Raw genomic sequence first — 19,906 nt, 5'->3', positions numbered from 1 at the left:
TTTTGTACAATAATTACGTTTTTTGTGTTTAATAATTGTCCAGTGTGGTTAATCATCACTGGTAATGATATGTATGCATACCAACCCCGTGCTCTGTTCCATGCAGTGGTGGTCTAAATACAATTTAGTTATACTATATAAGCTTTGTTTGATACACAACAGCTCACATACTGTCAAGATAACTATTTGTCTCTCGTCCAGTCAAAATGCTGCCGAAACCGTTGGTTCATTCAGGGGTCAAATTAACAATAAATAGAGTCACATTTGTAATAAAACCACGTGAAGGTCTCGAACCACTACTACACTATTCGACATTTTGGCGTGTCTCTCAAGATGATAGCGATTGAATCACACACACACACATATGTGTGTGTGTGTGTGTGTGTGTGTGTGTGTGTGTGTGTGTGTGTGTGCAAAATGAATTGACACAACGCTGGAGCGGAGGAAGGAAGCTAGTAACGGTTGATATGCGTTTTGTTGGGGGCGAGCAAATTTAGAGAAGTTTGAAGATCTCCTAAAAGCCATCACTGATTTTTTTATAATATAATACCGTAATGCTTTTGTATCCATTTATTAAGACCGCATAATATTCGGTCTTAAATTGCACTAAAGTTTCCCGCTTGAACAATTATACAACTTAATTGTAAAGATGGTGAACACCAAGATGGCTGCACGCACATACTTCTCATATTTCCCCTCATCAACATGAAATAGCTTACGTGCAGTGAGGATATTGGCCAATATATATCAATAGTTTTGAGGGGTTCATGATCTCCATCTTGTGACAGTAACTTCTTCCTCATTGTTTCTAATGTTCTCCTTAGGTCATTGGAATCCGCAGTCATAGTTATTTTGTCGACAATTCTCTTTTCGACGACGCATTCTATCCTCCTATTCTCGCTTTTGCGCAAACGATATACGTTTGCGGTTGTATGCAAATGGTGCGATGGTAGTATCCTCTCTCCCAGAAGCACATTTAGAAATGTACTCTTACCAGAATTTTTTTCACCTGTATTAAGAAAATGACGAAGAACATATTAGTGTAAATTCACTAATTTTTAAGAACGGGTACTTCATTTACTAAATGAAACCTAACTGCTAAATCGTGCGCATGTAAAAGACCTTACGTATTGAATTGCTTCAAGTCATAATATATATATATATATATATATAAAGTTTCAGAAGAAACTATGTATTGTGATCGAAAATGATCTAATGCGGAATCCATTTTGACAAAAGTTAAATTATTTTAGTATCTTCCACAATATCGCCCGTGAGCAGTATTAAAAAATAAATGTTAAAACATGTCGCCTCCAATTACACAGAATGATGTGTGTTGCTCTCATATAAGTTTATGATGATTTGATGATATGCTGCAATTACTGGTTGGATTGTAATATCGGAACTGTCTACAGTGTCCAGCATGATAAAACACGAGAAGTATAATGTCATGTCCCCACAATAATTTGAAATATTAAAAAGTTTGAAATTGATATTTTGAAAGTGACTACATCTGATTGTTTTTCCCTTCATGTTTTAGCGTAACTGAGATAAGCATGTATCTCCTTTTGTATTATAATTAATTAAATGCAAATTGCAACGATGATGTTCCTAACTGTTTACCTAGAACAAATAACATAACTTATCTTTCAATGAAGAACATGTAAACATTCAGTACACTACTTACCAAGGATATGCATATTGAGAATTGATTAAAAGACCCACTGCTAGTGCAAAAAAAAATTTGTGCTGCATCTGATCAACTGAGTACAATTTTCAAGTTGCACTGTCCTTATCTCATAATGTTAACGTATGTCGTAAGGAATACGTAAAAACGCGATATTAGTATTTTATTGTTGATTGTGAATGTCCTGTCATTACGAATTGGTATGTGATAAAATTACAACGAATGAAACTGTTATTTGTGCTATAAATATAGATGCCGTGTTTGATAAGAAGCGAATTATTTAGATTAAATTATGGAAACACTGTGTACAAAGTACGAAATATAAATTGGCGATTGAGGATACTCATGCACAGCACATGCGGATAATCTGTTTTATTTCTAACTAAAACGGTCAAGTGTGCATTATCATGAGTGTGCTTACTTTGGGTTTACTTATTATAAACATATTGAAATGCTTGTTTTTGTTGATTCGCTTACATTGCAAGGTTGATTATTTATGTTGTAATATATTGAAATTTATTAATTTATTAATTTTGGGCCGCCACTTGGTATTTAACTAAGTTCATTCATAACTGCGAAACTTAATGATTTAAGCGACATAAACATAACAAATATGTTGCAGGAAAAAAAATGTTCATTTTGAATTTATAAAACTATGCTTAATGTTTTAACAAATAAACTTATTTCAGTCAGTACTTATGCTTAATCACCTCGATGAATGTTACATGATTTGTAACGTCATAAGTAGTTTCCGGTTTTCGTTGTACAAAATCAATAAACGTTAGTATGTGCAACATATCTCCGTTACAGATTTTCAGTTGTTGGTTGATTCTCTGTATCATTAATATATAGAGGACACATATTAGCATACTGTCTTAGCCTATTGTTTAATGAGTGTCAATCTTATATATTAGGAAAAAAGTGTTAACCACATCTAGTCAGAAAGAAGAAATACCAGAAACAACAATTTCAAATTCCTCTGTCATGTTCTGCAGCACTGTCTTAATGGTTTGTAATTCCTCCTCATACTGTGGGAACCTCATTTATATCACCTCACCCATATTGTCCTTCAAGGATTCATTCTCAACAGTTGTAATTACGTCAGAATAAAGTTGTAGCAGATTCGTCTTTAAACCTTTGTACTTTTGTATTGTTTTATTAAGTACATCTTTAATCTGCAGTGAAACAAAGTTTAAAATATTGTCGTACAAAATAATAATATCGTTTGCAAACCTCAGGTAATTAGTACAACACACACACACATACACACACACATACACACACACACACACACACACACATACATATAAGTAATCCTGGTAGAACTATGCCATCCACTTACCCTTTTGAAAATCTGATACACATCATAACATATATCTCCCATGACGAGACAGGCGATCTGAATGATATGCTAAACATATAGCTGATCAGCATTAATAATATACGAAAAGTGAACAGAGGATGGTGATAGAAGTTTATGACGTGTAACAGAGTATAAAAGGGCAAAAATGCTAAAACGGCCAGATCAACACTACTCATACTCACTATGTACAAACCATGGAATGAATGACAAGCTTTTGAGACTGTGCAGATCATCTTAACAAATCTGTCAAATCGTTAGACAGCTAATTATGGATTGACCAATACTAGCCCAGGCTACTTATAAAGTTTGCTGTTACTTTACAACTGATTCAGGTTGCATTAAAACGGACAATCGTTCATGCGTTTAAATTAGAAGAGAGGTAAATGATTTTCATTTAATCTACATCAAAGTACAACAGCTTCTTCTAATATCAAAAGATAACTAATTAATGTCAGTGAGGGTGCTGAAATATGCAATCAGTCTACAACTGCTTATCATTACATGGGGTATATAATAGTAATGACGTATTTTTCGACATGGTTGTACAAATTGAAGAGCCCAGCACGTGGTTTTCATTTACATTCTCTATCCAATTGATATCCTTGAGAATTAGGATCCTGTACTGTCATACAGAAGATCGCTGATTCGAATCAAAGTCTGAGACAAAATATGATTTTATGAATATGGCGACTACTGGATCAGGCCGGTGAAATTGAACTCTCGTGATTATAAGAGCGATTTCAATAATAGATACTTGGCACTTGTACTTTTTGAATCGCATCCGAAACTGATCTGGATTGATCACATTAGTTGACTGTAAAACATCTCAAGCTTAAATTTATTTGCGTGCCAAAGATTAAAAACAAAACAAATAAACTAACGAATGACTGTAGCACATTATGGCGAAAATTCAGATTGATGGTATTAATATTTGGAGGGATTGTATGGAGCAGAGAAACTTCGAGCGCTGTATCATTTGAGTAGATCATATATGTTTATCTAAGAATAGCCAAAGATTATACATGCCTTTTCAGAGACAAATTCAGAACACATTGATGTAACAGTTAAACGAATGTGGCCTTAAAAATGGAAAGAAATAACCCAAGACTGGATTTTGTGGAAAACACGAAATATGGTTAAAAATAGTAATGTTTCTGAGGAGATCGCACTCCACACTGAAACAAAGTTTGACGATTTTAGTAAACGTTGCAGCTGTAAAGTTGACGACAGGTCAATTAAACATTTGTTTCGTGGTATTAGTTAGGTATGGAATCTGAACAGGTTTTCAAACAGATATACCTCGTGTCAGTTTAAAAGTAGCGCGAGCATACTTGGTAACGGCTGCTTCTGAACGTAAACAATTTAAATGTATTCATGAAATTTGCAAGACGTTTGATATTGAGTACGTATGTCTGTCTGTATGATGGTATTGTATTCATGGATGGGACATTTGAGATCATTGATGCCCACTCCTTTTCAAACTATTTTTTCTTGCGTTGAAAAGGAATTTCGCTATGGGGACAATGAAATATGTGTGCTTAATTATTTCAAAAGGGCTGATTTTCAATTTTATTGTAATTAATGCGTTTGTGTATAACAAAGATCTAGAGGCCAAAAACGAGATACACCGCCAGCGGCTGGAAGAAATATTGTCATCCACTTACCCATTGTCGGAATATTTTCTGTTCAGAGAGGCAAAATCCATACATGAGATAAACAAAACCTCCATTAGATGTAATGCCCCAAACGGTAGTATGAAATTTAATGCTATATTAAGTGATGGATGATTTGAACTTATTTCGGCCGAGATGAACGTGGGGACACATGTTCCATTAGTTTATAAATTGATTTGTTAAGTGTATTCAGATAACTTGACGGTTGATTTATAAAACCATTCGGTAGTAATTCAGATCAAGATCAACGACGAACTATCTATAATGTGTGTTCGTTTAGTTAGATAACCTTCCATATTTTTGTAAATCCCAATGTCAATTGGACTCAAATATGCAAAGGCGTATGCCTTGGAAAATATGAACTCTGCGGCAGACCCTACAACTAAGACCACAGTAAAACAAATATGTGAGTGTTACATACTGGCCCAGGCCCTCAACCATGTTTTACACCTGGAACTGGAGTCACATAATCACTACTTGTAGCCATGTGGATCTGTTCCTGAATGTTACGAGGCGCGTAAAACAAATAAACACGTTTGATTGCACATATAAAGAGAGAAAGGAATATTTGATTTAATAGATTGGACTAAAACAATTGTAGTTTCCAATCCTGGTACAAAAACTATACTACGTTACTGACCGTGCCTCATCTGTGGCAAATAGCGAAATAACATGGAAAAAAACTACCACGATGTGTGCAAAAAGCTGACATATTTTAATTATTGAGATCCATATTTACACCCAATCTAACTTCGGTTACTAATCCACCGCCAGTTGTTAGTATAAAAAGCAAGAGTACAATAACTAAAACAAAATGCATGTCAGCGTAAGATAAACCTACAAAGTGGTGGAAGAAACGCTGACATACTAGAGATAATATACTTGTTCGAACAAAACCATTGCTGTATTGAGGATGACAAACTTCGTCGTGGCATTGAACTAAACCGTCTTTTATATATGTTGCCGCTACTGCATCTGCTGCGCATGTTCGTGACAGAGCACCGAAATAATAATGACCTGAATTCAGACTTCATACGCTTAGAGATAAGTTAGAAAATCACTTAAAACTATTCTACCCACATAGAAGCTAGGTAAGGACGCTTGACCGCTGTTAACAAATATGATGTAAGGACTCACATCAGTGTCTAAATCGTGTGTACATTCTGGAGTTAAAGCAGATATTATCCTTAATATGCATATTTTATGCCGTTTTGTTGTGACAAGTATGGACTTACAATGACAATACTGTGGGCTCACAGCGATGCCCGTACAATCCTGAACGTTAAAAAACCAGCACCACTGGCGATACAATTAAAAAGAAAGTATTTAAGGAAATTTAAAGGCGTTAGAGAAACACAACAATGCAGGATCGGAGTGGATCATCGATATATGTATTTAAGACTAAGCACATTTCTCGCCATATCAAACTTTTCGTTGGCCCAATTACATACCAACGCCATAATTTGCAACTGAATAGGTAATTCAATTGGCGCTATATCCCGCTAGTGACAACAAAGACAGGACTCGATGTACGGGCAGTACCTGGGTGAATTCAACTTAGGTAAAATTGAATTCCCGTGCAAGTTGCCCCAATCCACACTGAGCACATTTTGAAACGCATAACCCGGGTGTCGCTGTTAATGAGTAACATGGACGAGTTAAGATTACTTCGTTGTTGAATGGTATGTTTGGTTCAGAAACGGTAACTCTTTACCAATGGATAAATAATCTTGCTCGGTTACTTAAAGCAGGAACATCATAACTTTCCATGCAGACGTTGCATGCACGTATGTATGTAGAGTTGAACTAGTTACAACAAAACATGAATGTTATTGCTCTTGAATCAGTGGACAACAGCAGCTGAAAAATGACTGAACAAGATGAAAACATTCTCAAATGCACTGCGGTGCAGCAAACGAAGGTTAGAATGTCTCATTGTTCAAGTGAACGCCATATTGTCGAGCCCAACAACATAATTTGTTGATCAATAACCTTGCTGATTTCGTAATATTGTATTTAGGTGCGACGAACGAACTGAGCATCCATTATTATTGCAACTTGGCAGGAGCACAGTTAAAGTATTCCTTAAATTACTCGCGATTAATGCGAACTTTATTCGCCAACAGCACTCTTCGCCGGGGTTAATAATTATGAGGCCTTGGACCAATGAGAATGTATCGAAATAAGCAAAGATTCCTGCAGTTTCATAACTTGTGTGGGTATGATAGGCCACTTAATAATGCAAGCAGTAGCCAGTGCATCAATCTCGCCGATAAGAGAGATCGCCCACAACATGGAAAAATACTGTTGAGTTGATAAATTCGTCCTTGGAAAAGTTAATTGGCAATCTAAATGAGAAGAACATGACATTATCTTGTCCTTGTGATCCAAGCAGCACATATGGCCAGAAAAGGTGTGTCTGTACGAGTACATGAGTGAATGGGAAAAATTTCTTGAATCTCAACTGCGAAGTGTTTCATAAATCCTTGGATCGAGAAGGTATCTAAGAAAACGTACAAGCATGCGAATAAGGTTTGATATGCATTTAACAAAAATGGAATTTTAATTGCACATCACATTGCTAAGCCCATAACGACATCATTGAGTCCATCTCCGTAAATCGCATTGTTAGTTGACAATCGTGCGTTTACTAACGTAACTATTACATGACCACTGTGATGCAGTGTGTATAATCATTTTTATATTACATGCTGAGTAATTAAATGTTTCAGTAACTGTAAGAAACATCGGCAATTTCATTAATAAGAGAATGACAAACTGTTACGATCCATAACACCACCTGTAAATAATTTTCGATAAATATCAAATACTTCATTAATAATTTCTGGATAATTATTTCCGAAACTTTTTCTTCCGATCAAAATTTCTCGACGGTCAAGATCGGCATGAACACTGTCAGGACAATTTCCTAGACCATTTCGTTGAGTTGAGAGATCACTTTCAGTGGAGATGGTGCCAGGATCTGTATTATAATATAATTCTTCCTCACTTGTTTTTCTTCTAGTTGCTCCTCCTTTCTCACTTGTTGTTCTTATAGTTATTCATTCTTCCTCACTTGTTGTTATATACGTTATTGTCTTAATTAGTGAAGAAGGTAATTTCTCCCTCCTTTTAGTGTTTTCTGATTTTGGTTTTCCCAATGGCTTTTTTTCTTCTTCCTTTTTATCCTGTCTTGCTTTACTTTTCAATATACTCATTCACTTCCTGTTCAAAGACGCGGAAATTATAGATATCTTCCGCAGATATGATTTGAATTGTTTAAAATTAGTGATTCGAAACTATATCCGTAACAGAATCATCAAGTTTTAGAGTTTTTGGTCTCTTTCATAATATACATAAGGAGAAATAACTATGACTCGGTCTTCGATAATGACAATACTTTTAGGCGTACATTTATCTATAATTTTAGTTATGACTCTTGGCAAAGGATATGGCTCATCAGCTTTATGTTATGGTTGAGGAGGTTGCTGTGCTGGTGGTTGAGATGCATGAAAATGGCCAGCAATATCAACAGGTAATGTTTCAAGATGTCCTTGAGTCGTCTCAGTTGCTGTAACGATTTGCTTTGTTTGTTCGACAATTAGTTGAAATAAATGAACCTTCTGCAAATTCAGCTTGTGCGTCTTAGCATTCTTGCAGTTTTTGTTTGAGAGCATCAATAAATTTTCTAATTGCTTCTACACTCCTCTTGCTAATCTAGCAGTATACGACTCTATAGCTGGTGTCATTATTGATATAATAATGGTCTAATTATAGCAATAGAGAGGGCGCGACCTCAATGAAAAGTCCAGTGGGTAAACAAAACACACAAACACATTTAGAAAAACACAAAGGACAAAACATGAAGCAACAAAACAAGTCAACCCAATTAGAGAAACCCTCGATAAAATTATAGGTTTCGCTTGGGCGTTAGCGACCTTTTTTTTTTTTTTGGTTTGTATGAAGCTTTATTTTTCAAAAGTGCCGTTTCAGGAAAAGGCCTATTCACCCTTTCTGCTGCTGTCTCATGCAGGAATCCCATTTAATTTTGTACGGCTTAAAGAATTTCATCCGGAATTGTTTGCCATTAAATCATATATATTATTATAAGAATAACAATAATTAAACACCTTGACAGAGTTTGTTTAGTCCCATAAATCTTCATTTATTCCCACTTGACTCAAACTTCTTTTTCTGTCCTTCAATTGTTCTTTGATCACTAAATCTCTCCAGTTGGAGTTATAATAATACAGCACGGAAGGTTTCTCTGTTGATCCACTGTTGTCCTTCTTCATTACAAATTTTATTAGGGGCATGGATCGACGACCAGTATTTGGGTGGTGGTGGAGAAAGTGATTCTTGAGGTTATCCGACGTCACTTTTTCTTGTTGACTTCTGGTACCATCTCTGGCAAGCATGTAATGTCCTCAGAAGTTGCTTCTATTGCTTTTTGATAGCCTTGGTAAGTATAGCTTTTTACTATCTGGACCGAGTACTCCCTTTATTCCAGAAAGTGATGCCACTTGTTGTGTTGACGCCTTTGTAACATTTTTAATGTCCTGGGTACGCTCGGTGATTTATTTTGCGGTTCTAACCAATGGTGCTCATATTTGTTCAAACCCCACCATGAGATGTAATAGTGCTCTTTGTCTCCACATATATTTGACATTTATGCGGCCTTCTATCATAACACGAATTAATTCGAGGTTTTAGAGAGCATTTCCACACTCTTATATGGTATCGCTGACATAAACATTGTATGTGATCCATGTTGGAATGTGAAACTGGCGCATCCAAACCAGCTCGATATTGACCTCCTCGACTAAACTTTCAGCCAATCAATCATGTAAGAACTATACGGGCCCGGTTATCCGAACAAACATGTCACGATGTTCATTCAGCATGTGGTCAGAGGCAGACTAAATCAAATTAATATTTCTACGAACATGCTCTTCAGTGCTACGAAATATCATTAGCATGAAGCAGTTGTCAGTGAACACCTTTGGTACATGCGTCAAAACAATATTTATTTTTATGCCGATTCCGTGAAAAATATTTCTGACCGACTGACTTGATTTTCAAGCATCACATTTTCGTCAACATTAAAATTTTTTGTTTGCATCAAATTTTAACGGTTCATTATTCTACAATTGTAGAAAAAATTCAGCGGAAGCATTGCTACCACTTCTCAACGATCTTTTCTTCCTTAATATGTTTATAAAAAAAATAGTACGGTTGATCGTAAGCTGAAGCCACAATGACGTGCAACCTATCCCAATAACAACCTCTCGCAATGACGTACAACCATAATCAGAAACAATTGTACATTCCTGTATCCAGTAGAGCCATTTATTAGAACATGCAAGGAGTGTGAAAATATTGTCCAGTCATCATGTCTAAACATTTAGGTTAGTATGTTGCGCAGAAAGTCATGACGGAAAAATCATTGCGCTTCCTCTTGAATTTTCTTTTGTGTGATGCCATTAAATAAGTATCTGTCGTATACTATGAGTATGTCTGTATAACGTGTGTAATGTCACGGAAAAATACGTAACGCAAATCCAAATCGAGTTCAAACATGTAAAGGACTATCAGCGATTACGGGAACATTTCACGTTTACAAGGAATGCCGAAAACGGGTTAGCATTAGCAAAGTCACCAGAGACACCCTGGAGCAAATACCTTGTGAAAATATATAATTAATGTGGATCTGGTACAAGGTTTGATTCTTATAACCAACCAATGCTGGTGAAACACATATCAACCGCATCGATGCCACATGATCATGACATTGCTTATATTTATTCCATACGATCTTGTCCGTAACCGACAAGGCGAATTGTGTACATTTAAATACGTGCTAACCATTGCCGATGTGGCTAGAATATACGAAGCAACAATGCCATGAAATTCAGAAGATTCTGCAAGCATAGCTGATGCACTCGATCAAATTTATAAACGTGCCACACACGTTGCCATGGTTGTTGGAAGCTGATCAAGGCAAATATATTTTAGGACATGTGGCTGTGATGCTAAACAAACACCGTGTACAATTACGGGTCTGAATTTTTCAGTTTACATCGAGAACTGGCTATAGGGGATCGAGTTAATCATATTCTTGCAGAAAGGGTTTTCGATCTGCTATGCGCACTAGAATTGCAAACTAGGCTATAGTGGCCACAGAGTCATATTTGGTATTTGTATGCAACCGGAGGTTTAGGAGTTGGACAACACCGTTCTGCAAATGACCCAGTTCGGTCCATTGATGCATTCACGATTTCGGAACGGATTAATACTCCAAGACAGCTTGGAACGTTTTCACTTGGTGGGCCAAAACATCCCAGCCGTGCATTGGAGAGAGCAGAATTAAAGGTCGTAACAGCAAATACAGATCTATCACCAGGGTATGTTATTGTTGCTGTTGTTGTAGTATGGTTTAAGGATATTTACAGCACAAGATAGGCTATACATGGCGGTAGGTATAACTGGTGGAGGAAGAACTCCAGGAAACCCCGTGAAGAACCGCCGACCCTCGAGAAGATACTGGCAGGCTTTCTCACGTACCCACCTTAGCCAAGCCTGAACCACGTTGATGCAATGTATATGATGGATTCAAAGGCCGGGTCTGCTTTGATCTTCCAATGTTTGTCTTACACACTATCACGTACATAATCTACTAGGATACGTTTGCGCAACTTCTCCATGGCTTTCCCAAACACGGTATTGTTTCTGAGTTTGTAAAAGTTCTTCTCAAACTAACTAGAGATACGTATTCATCTGAATGTAAAGAGCCATCCAGGCTTGCTGGCAAAGTCAAAGTACTCGATGGATCTTGATACACACATTATCAATCGCAAGAACAATTGCATATTTTTCACCTGCAGTTCATAGTTGTATTTGGTCCTAAGAAGTATCAATAATTTAGTGCTTTCGGTGTATTTGTAGGCGTATTTATCAATGATAGTGCACTGGTACCGACAGCACCTCAGAGATCAGCGATTAATCGTTGTTTGGCTCGTGTAAATGCTCTGCATATTCAAGAACTTAAAGCAGTGTTCGTGGTCAATAGATAAACATACACATATCAATGTCGTTGAGCAATTACTCTCGATTTTGGTTTTGAGCTTGTACACGTCCATGTCATTGTCAAGAAATTTCTCAAATATCTCACCAAACAAGAACACGTCCGTATGTTGAAGCAGTCGCCATGATTTTTGCACTCGAGTATTCATCAAACTTTCTTTGCTTCAGAAATTCTTGAACGAGAAAAGGATGAATAAAACGCTTCGATCGGTAGCAAAGGAGTTCCAGAAAATGTTTTCTATTCATTTATATAATCATAGGGAATCACACAACATTTTTTCATCGAAAGATCTGTGTTTGTTGGTCAGTATCAGCAAAGTGTTTTGAAGTTTTTAACCGTCAGACTACTTGTCAACTTGCGCATGGAGGAAAGCAGAAGCTGTATAACATTGAGCATCTGCAATTATCCCATCCAAAACTTCATGTATTATTGCCATGTGGTTGGGAATCACGCTTATCGGTTAGTTTGATGCCGTGGCTACTAATTACATTACTAATTGGACACCATACGTAGTTTATGAATCACCACTGTGATTTTGGTTTGTGTGGTATATTTTCAACTGCAAAGTACATACGTGGAGTGCAGCTGCTCTGTAAAAGTCAGTGATGTGACAGTGATCACGAATTCTGGAACCAGGACATCTAATTTCATCGTTGGTGGGGCTTTGCTCATTATCAATGAAAGGAGTTTGCTCTTTGTCAGTGAAAAATTCTTCACAAATCCAGCAGTGAGTGGCTGCGAAGAAATCATGCAGGTTATTTCAAGTCATAAGTATGCGTGCCGTAAAGAGTGATGCGGCGAAATCCATTTTGCTGTAATTTTGATGGATCTGAGAAATACCCTAGCTTTGTTTAGAGAGCTAGAACCCTGGACACGATATTAATCTGTTTTACCATCACATCGTATCACAACATATTATAACCATATAAATGTTTAGCGATTTACACAAATCGATCTATATCATGAAACATTATTTGATTTAGAATCCTTGTGATGATATATGAGATTTTCAGCTTGTATTTGTACTACAGTAAATTTGACTGATTTTACCAGGTAATGCTATGATTGTATTGTGTGGTGGTTCACTGATACCACAGCAGGAAATGCATGACTGGTGACCAGTTCTTGTGGTAAATGCTTGCATGGAACGTTTTGTGTACGTGATAATTGCGTCGGTTAAATAGATGAGGAAGATTCTTTATCCCTTCTTATGAGATGTCACTTATGCTTATGTGTCATTTCACTCAGCAACAGCAACTCAAATATAATTTGCTGATCAATGATCTCTGTTAAAGATGAATACATTATCATTGATTGTTGGGTTAAGTGTTTCAAATTTCTTTAGTGTTAATTTGGTAACCTGCGCTGGACACTCAATATCAATAAAGATGAGTTTACCCAGGCGTCGCTGATTTTCTATGGATAACCTTTGGTTGCCACTAATCAGATATAACGCCGACACAATTGTTTATTTTGTCATAACATATGTTGTCACTATTTTTCACATTTGTAACTCACCTTGTTGGTACCAAGTTGTGGTGTTGCTATCTAACTGTATCCGCGAAAGGGCTGATACGGTGACAGAAGGACGCCGACTTGAGAGTCCAACAATCACTGAATATAGCACCAACATCAATTTTGTTAGGATGTCATATGGACAGAATAATGACAAATATCTTGTAAATTTTGTTCACATCTTTGGGTGATTACAATTTCACAATAGCGTTAGCTTATGTTCTTATGCACTCGCACTTCCAGTCTTGTGCATAGTCCAATACTGCTCTGTACAATACTATGACCCAAATAAATTGCTTAATTAACCTGCTCCTTAATATCTTGTTAATAATGTAATAAATTAAATCATTCGATTCAGACGTAGTGGGAAAGTTAAGTTTATGTGGATGGTGTCCTCTTTAATGCACTATATTCTTCAGAGTATTTTTAGGTTTGTTTGCCTCAAAAATCTGCAAAACATTATTTCGTTCTAGTTGTAAGGTTACTCTGAGGTCGAGGAATTGATCAGTGTGCTCTGGTTTGGTTTTCGACAATGTGTTCATCATCATCTGTGTTTCTGTAATAAGCATGTATGATGCATTCGAACGATACAACGTTCTATAATTTTAATCTACAGTTTCGATACTCCAATCATTTAGCTGGTTTATGCCACTGTTTCTAACGTCCATAAAGATTTGCACCGCTAATTAAACGAACACAAAAATGATACACGATGATATTAAAATGGCCAAAGACGAGTAATAACGGCAGAAGTGTCAACGCTGATGGAATCATAAGAATAGTCAAGCTAGGAGGATAGCTAAATGATATCAAAATGCAACAAGAGAAACCGCAGCGACTATTACATACTTGCCTCAGACGACTGCTGAAGACAACGAGGTAGTTGGTAAAATTAAAAAGAGGACAATATAGCAAATAATCTAAGATTTCATTGAAAAGATGCAACGACCACCAGAGTATATTTCAGAGATGTGACCACAAAAGCAACATTTTTGATGACTACAGTCAACATTAGAACTTTGAAAATTACATAAGTAAAGTTATTTTTATACACCCATGCTGGGGACAACACATATTATGAAAAAGGTATGGACCAAGTGATTATACAGGGAAATGACTGGGTTTTAACAATTATCTGGTCAGATGTTAAGTTCTACGAAGGCATGCCTCTATTGGTTAAATTAGGAGAACTTAATGAAGCACTTGAAGCGATGAAAGATTTTATGAAAATCAGGTAAAGGTATCTTCTAGACCGAATAAAGCTTCCTCCTAAACCAGAAACACGGGAATCAAAGTTTGCATTTTACCCCAACCTGAATAGTATGAGCCAATTAAATAGACATACACGGATCAAGCAGGGAAAAAATTCATCCTTGCTCTTTGATGCATGAATTTGTTAATACAACGAAGGAAGTTGGTACACAGATGATGAGTTCTGGAACGACTGAGACACTCCGCGTCTTACATGAAACTTATGCTGCCATTTAACAGGTTGTTGTGCATTCAGCCCAGAATGGTATAACCATGATTAGAATCTCATCAATAAATCCAGACTTCCGTGTGACCTTTCTGCACGCTGGTGAATCACACTGACTTGGGATGTCACTAACGTAGCTGAGAGTTTATTAGCCTAATATCCAAACACAATCGTTTGCGAGTCTGACAGAAAAAAACTAATTTATGTTTCAGCAGACACTAATGCCATTTGGAATACTATTGAAATGTCTGCCGGCGCATACAAAATGAAATAAATCGAGGAATTTGTTTTTAGGAAGAATCAATTTGGTTCCCGACAATTACTCTAAATTTTCCATTCGAGCCAATGAGTCCACACTTAGTTTTGTCATCGCAATAAAATTTGCCGGGTGGTTAAAACGATCAGTTTAATGGTCAGCCTAACGAAGTTTCAGATGTTAAACCATCTTTGTGCGTCTTGGAAATTGTTGGTTTGATATAGATTACGCAAACAACACCTGTTTACCTTTCAGGTCATACTCTGTGATGTGATGTGATTTCGATTTTTAACGTAGCTTTAACAATTTTTCAGTCATATCGCTACGATATCTGCAATGTGGCAGTTTATAGTGATGTCTAGCACTGGGGCATCATGCCGCAGACATGTAGCATGATGTCCCACCCAGTCACATTATCCTGACACCAGGCCGACCAGTCCTAACACTAACCTCTTAATGCTGAACGCCAAGCGAGGCAGCTGTTAGTACCATTTTTTAAGACTCTGGTATGACTCGGCCGGGGATCGAACCCACGACCTCCCGCAGCCGAGGCGGACGCTCTAACCACTAGACCACCGGAGCGGCCATGTCAAAATCGGTTGATTCATATTAATTATATCATTGTAGATCAAGGCGGACATGTTATTGATCTGCGCTGTGCAATATGGATGATACAATCAATTGGTGCAACATATTTATGTAACTGGTCTCCACAACGTTATTCGTAGATTGTTTAAAGGCGCACCAAAAGACATTGGCCTTGCGTGATGCACTAACAGCTAAACAAGTTGCAGTGTGTGGATTAGACGAAACAACTGGGATCAAATGCGGCTCAATTGTTTTGAGACGTACTACGGTTATTAGTGACTTGAACGCCATAAAAAACGGGTAAGCCGTGGTTTGATTCTCAATTAAGCATAATTATTAGGTATAAAGACAGAAAACGCAACGGTGCTCTTAATCATGACCAGTCAATCTTTTGAAATAATTTTAAATAAATCGAAAAAGAGTAAATAAAAGGATCATTATGTGGATATACCCGGTACACCAATTCTGGTATAATTAAGAATGTTTCCTTTTGCATCTACAATGAAAAAGAAAATACCGACTCATGAAATAAATATTTCACTTAGACATCAATTGAGTATAATAGCTATGCCTCTCTCCCAATTTTATATAAACCTTCTGCGATGCTGGAAAAAGAATTGCAAACTTGTAAAACGGAAATTGAAGATAATAACATATATATTCAAGCTACTGTAGCGCATAGTATATGTCAGAGACTACCTAACGGCATCCGACAGGATTTAGCAGCAACATTCATAGCTTGTTTTAATATATTTGTACATGAAAATAAATTTCTTAATACGTGGAAACTGTCAACTGTTCATCGCAATTGCTAACGTTGATCTTACTAAACAGCTTATTACAAACCAATATATATACTTAGCTAGCAAACGTATTGTAAGATGCACTGAGAAGTATTGTCATTAAAAAAGAGTGTTAAAAATTACTTTCTGGTCACTCCGATTTGTTTTAGATTAGTAAACTATATCATGATATATGTAATTGATTGAAAATATATCAATATTATTGATTTTCATTTTGTGAGTTATGAAAAACATTGTATATCGGCGTACAAAGGTGGGGACAATGACTGACCTAACATTATGCTCTGTAAGTTTAATATAGAAATATGAATATGTACCAGAGGGAAGCCATTACAGGTGTATTTGAGTGAACCTGTTTTGTGCAAAAACGGAACGGCACTGGAAAAGTGCTTATCTATCAGCCCGTTGAAGTTGTGTGCTCACCTTGCTTCGATCATATAGGAACATTGCTCGAATTTAAGCAATATCTTTTTGATTGGATGCGGTAGCTTTCCACCACACCTTAAGCACAGAAATATCTGCTCGATACGCCAAGGTGCAGATAGGGTTATCACAGCGCAGCTTCAGTAAGCGAAGATTCTATCTCTCTATCCAATCAGTTTTTAATAATCACTTTTACAACTCTCATGTTGAACTATATGACAATAAGTGTATAATGCAGGGCGAGAGCTAATTCTGTTACATGAACTTGTGGCTCATATCATTATATCATATATTAACATCTACATATGTTGAAACTATAATTTAACAGCTTTCATACATGTGTTTATCCATTAGCCTTTCACGATCTATACGTTCTCATTGTTTAAATTCAATATATCTTATACTTCATTTCTTCTCGCATACATTGGTAACCGCAAGGTTTCAAACTTCGCGACAATATCAGAATCATTCATATGAAATATATCATCACTAACTTTAGTTGCTTAATAGGTATTCATCAGAGCTTCTTTGCAACTGGATTGTTCTCCTTTGCTTTTATATCGTTTCCATCATATGACAGGAAAGAGCTACCCGGTACAGTTACAATGGTTCCTCCGTGCCTTTCTAACATAAAAATATTGCTAAAGTTTCCTATTATCTGTAATATTGATCCCGCAGTTTTGTTTTAAAATTGTCTACATTTTGTTCTTTTTAATTTGTTCCCAAACGTTAAGGATTAGGCTGGATGAAAGCATATATGTCCCCACAATTTAGCCATAAATTAAGGTTGTTATAACAATATTTGCTATTATATCAATTTCAAGATTAATTTCTAAATGTATTTGAAATACAAACGAGTTCACTTTTCATCTATGATTGCATTTAATAGGGCCACATGCTATCAATATATAATAGATTGCCTATTAGCATGTCCGTCAGTTCAGAACGTTAGGTCTTGTAATAGGAGGAATTTTATTTTTCTACAAAAAATAATACTAAAAACTCAGAAAAATATAAAAGGCACTTTTATTTGATATTGTTTTCCTGTGCGATTTATGACATGGTTCAGTCATTGCATTTGTGTCTGTAACAAGGAGTCATCGAACTATGTAGTTTTGTGTAAACAGATCAAGTCGTTGATGATTAGATGGTTCCTCTGATGGTGTCAGATTACAAAGTGTGAGCGATCAACATTGTTGACTAAGGATTTAGCCAAAAGGGAAGGTTTTTGAAGGATCTCTCGGCAGATTGGGAGGAGCTCATATACACAAATTAGCTTCTTATCCATTAACCGGAGGCATTGTAATTGAAATATCATGCCTTTGTCTGGATGTCAAGAGATAAATATCGGATTTTACGCGATTCCTCAGTACAATATATTTGGTGGAGGAAGAACTCGCTTGAGCAATCCCCTGAAACAGCCAATGACCAACATGACGTTACTGGCAAGATTTGTCACATACCCACTTTGGCCGTGCAGGAGGTTTGCACACATGCAGAGATGAAATGTCAGTAATCTGTAATAAAGAGCTCTTAGAGCACTCTTTCAGCCGGGACCACATACACTGATAGAACTTGCAATTCAATGTGATAGAGATTACATTCTTATCCTATATAGCCGTGACTTTAAAAGCTTTATATTATAGAATAGTTCATATGCGCCGAATCGCGTAAAACCTAAGTAAGGGAATAATACGTCTATTACTCAAGGCCGCAGAAACTCCTAGAATAACAGCTGCAATAACTATTCAAACATAAATATCTACCATCCAAGAAGTTCTTTTTATAGTTGTTTACTTTGAATATATAACACATACTATACTATCAAGCAACTACTAGAATTATACAGAAATACATATTTTATTCTGGAGTAGCACCATGTACTACGAATATGTAAGTAGTCAGTAGTGCCGTTTTCAAATTCGTGTGATCGATTTCCAAGTTGTTTATCAAGTTCAGTTTTACAAAGGCCTTTTACTTTAAGGAAAGGTACCTTCTCAGGATTATTAGAAAGTTTAATTTCTGCTCAGTTTTTCTTAAATCATATTTCATTTATTTTCACCTTGGTCGCACTTTATTTCTAAAATAAGGGTACCTAAGAGTGTTCAAGTTAGCACATTATACAAAAAAGTAAACGAATACTAAAATATATAACTCTATTAAACTATCATGCCACAGGTGGCGTTATGTAGCCTTTCTTCATCTGTTTCTTTTATTTGCTTAAGTTATCGATATCAATACATTTACTCATCGAATATGTTATTAAAATTAGTATTCTGCTTGACAATGAATTTAATGTTTAGCTGTAATATTATGTTATCGTAATGTGTATTATATCCATTTACTCAAATATCTTGTCAATTAGATGTTTTGAATTATATTTTGAATGTTACTTTAAATACATTAATTGTTAATTACTGTCTGTATGCTTTTCATTGCCCTTTCTTGTATAAGGTACCGGTGCCAATATTTTGATTAAATCAAAAATAAAATTTATATTTTTTCGAAATTTGATTCACTTAAATACTATAAAATAGCAGAAGCTGGTTTTATTAACTGGAATACAAACGCACTCTTGAATTATTAAAAGGAATGGTACCTATTTATGATGGCCCTTCTAGTGATCGTACTCCAGAATTTCAACAAATATTTATTGATGAATACAATAATAGGGATAGAACTATTTTAAGGAATGAAAAAGAGGTATTGTAAGTAATCCTTGTTTAAAACCCTACATTGTATTAGAAATGAATTGGCAATAATGAAAATCCAACTCTATCGATGGTAAACTGTGAACTCATAAATAAAATATTATGTTAGAAATAAACCGGATCTCTTAAAAGCAAATTCACTTTGATTGACAAATACCCCACCAAATTTGTATTTTAACACTACATTTACGAAATAATGCCGAAGTACATTTTCGAAATCATTTAGGATGCAAAAGAGACGGACATAATTAAATGAGTCATAAGATAAAATGAAATGAAACAAACACAAATGATTACGTTTGAACATAATAGATTTAGTCAGCAGT

General features: G+C 36.0%; 1 protein-coding gene across 2 annotated transcripts in view; it reads right to left on the bottom strand.

Moving 5' to 3' along the window:
- Positions 1-876: 876 nt before the first annotated feature.
- Positions 877-19,906, bottom strand: part of LOC149786590 (uncharacterized) — a 54,619-nt gene continuing 35,589 nt past the window's right edge. For both annotated transcript variants that reach the window (XM_089978224.1, XM_089978225.1), the window contains 2 exons: positions 2,643-2,862; positions 877-1,009 (listed from right to left, as the gene is read on the bottom strand). In XM_089978224.1, coding sequence (XP_089834350.1) covers positions 2,731-2,862 — 132 coding nt within the window. In that variant the 3' untranslated portion in view covers positions 877-1,009; positions 2,643-2,730. The remainder of the gene's footprint in view (positions 1,010-2,642; positions 2,863-19,906) is intronic.

This window comes from Sinohyriopsis cumingii, chromosome 12 (assembly GCF_028554795.1).
Source record: "Sinohyriopsis cumingii isolate HCF-2022 chromosome 12, ASM2855479v2, whole genome shotgun sequence".
NCBI classification, from domain to species: domain Eukaryota; kingdom Metazoa; phylum Mollusca; class Bivalvia; order Unionida; family Unionidae; genus Sinohyriopsis; species Sinohyriopsis cumingii.
The sequence above is the reverse complement of the archived record's forward strand: the minus strand, read 5'-3'. Positions and strand labels throughout refer to the sequence as shown.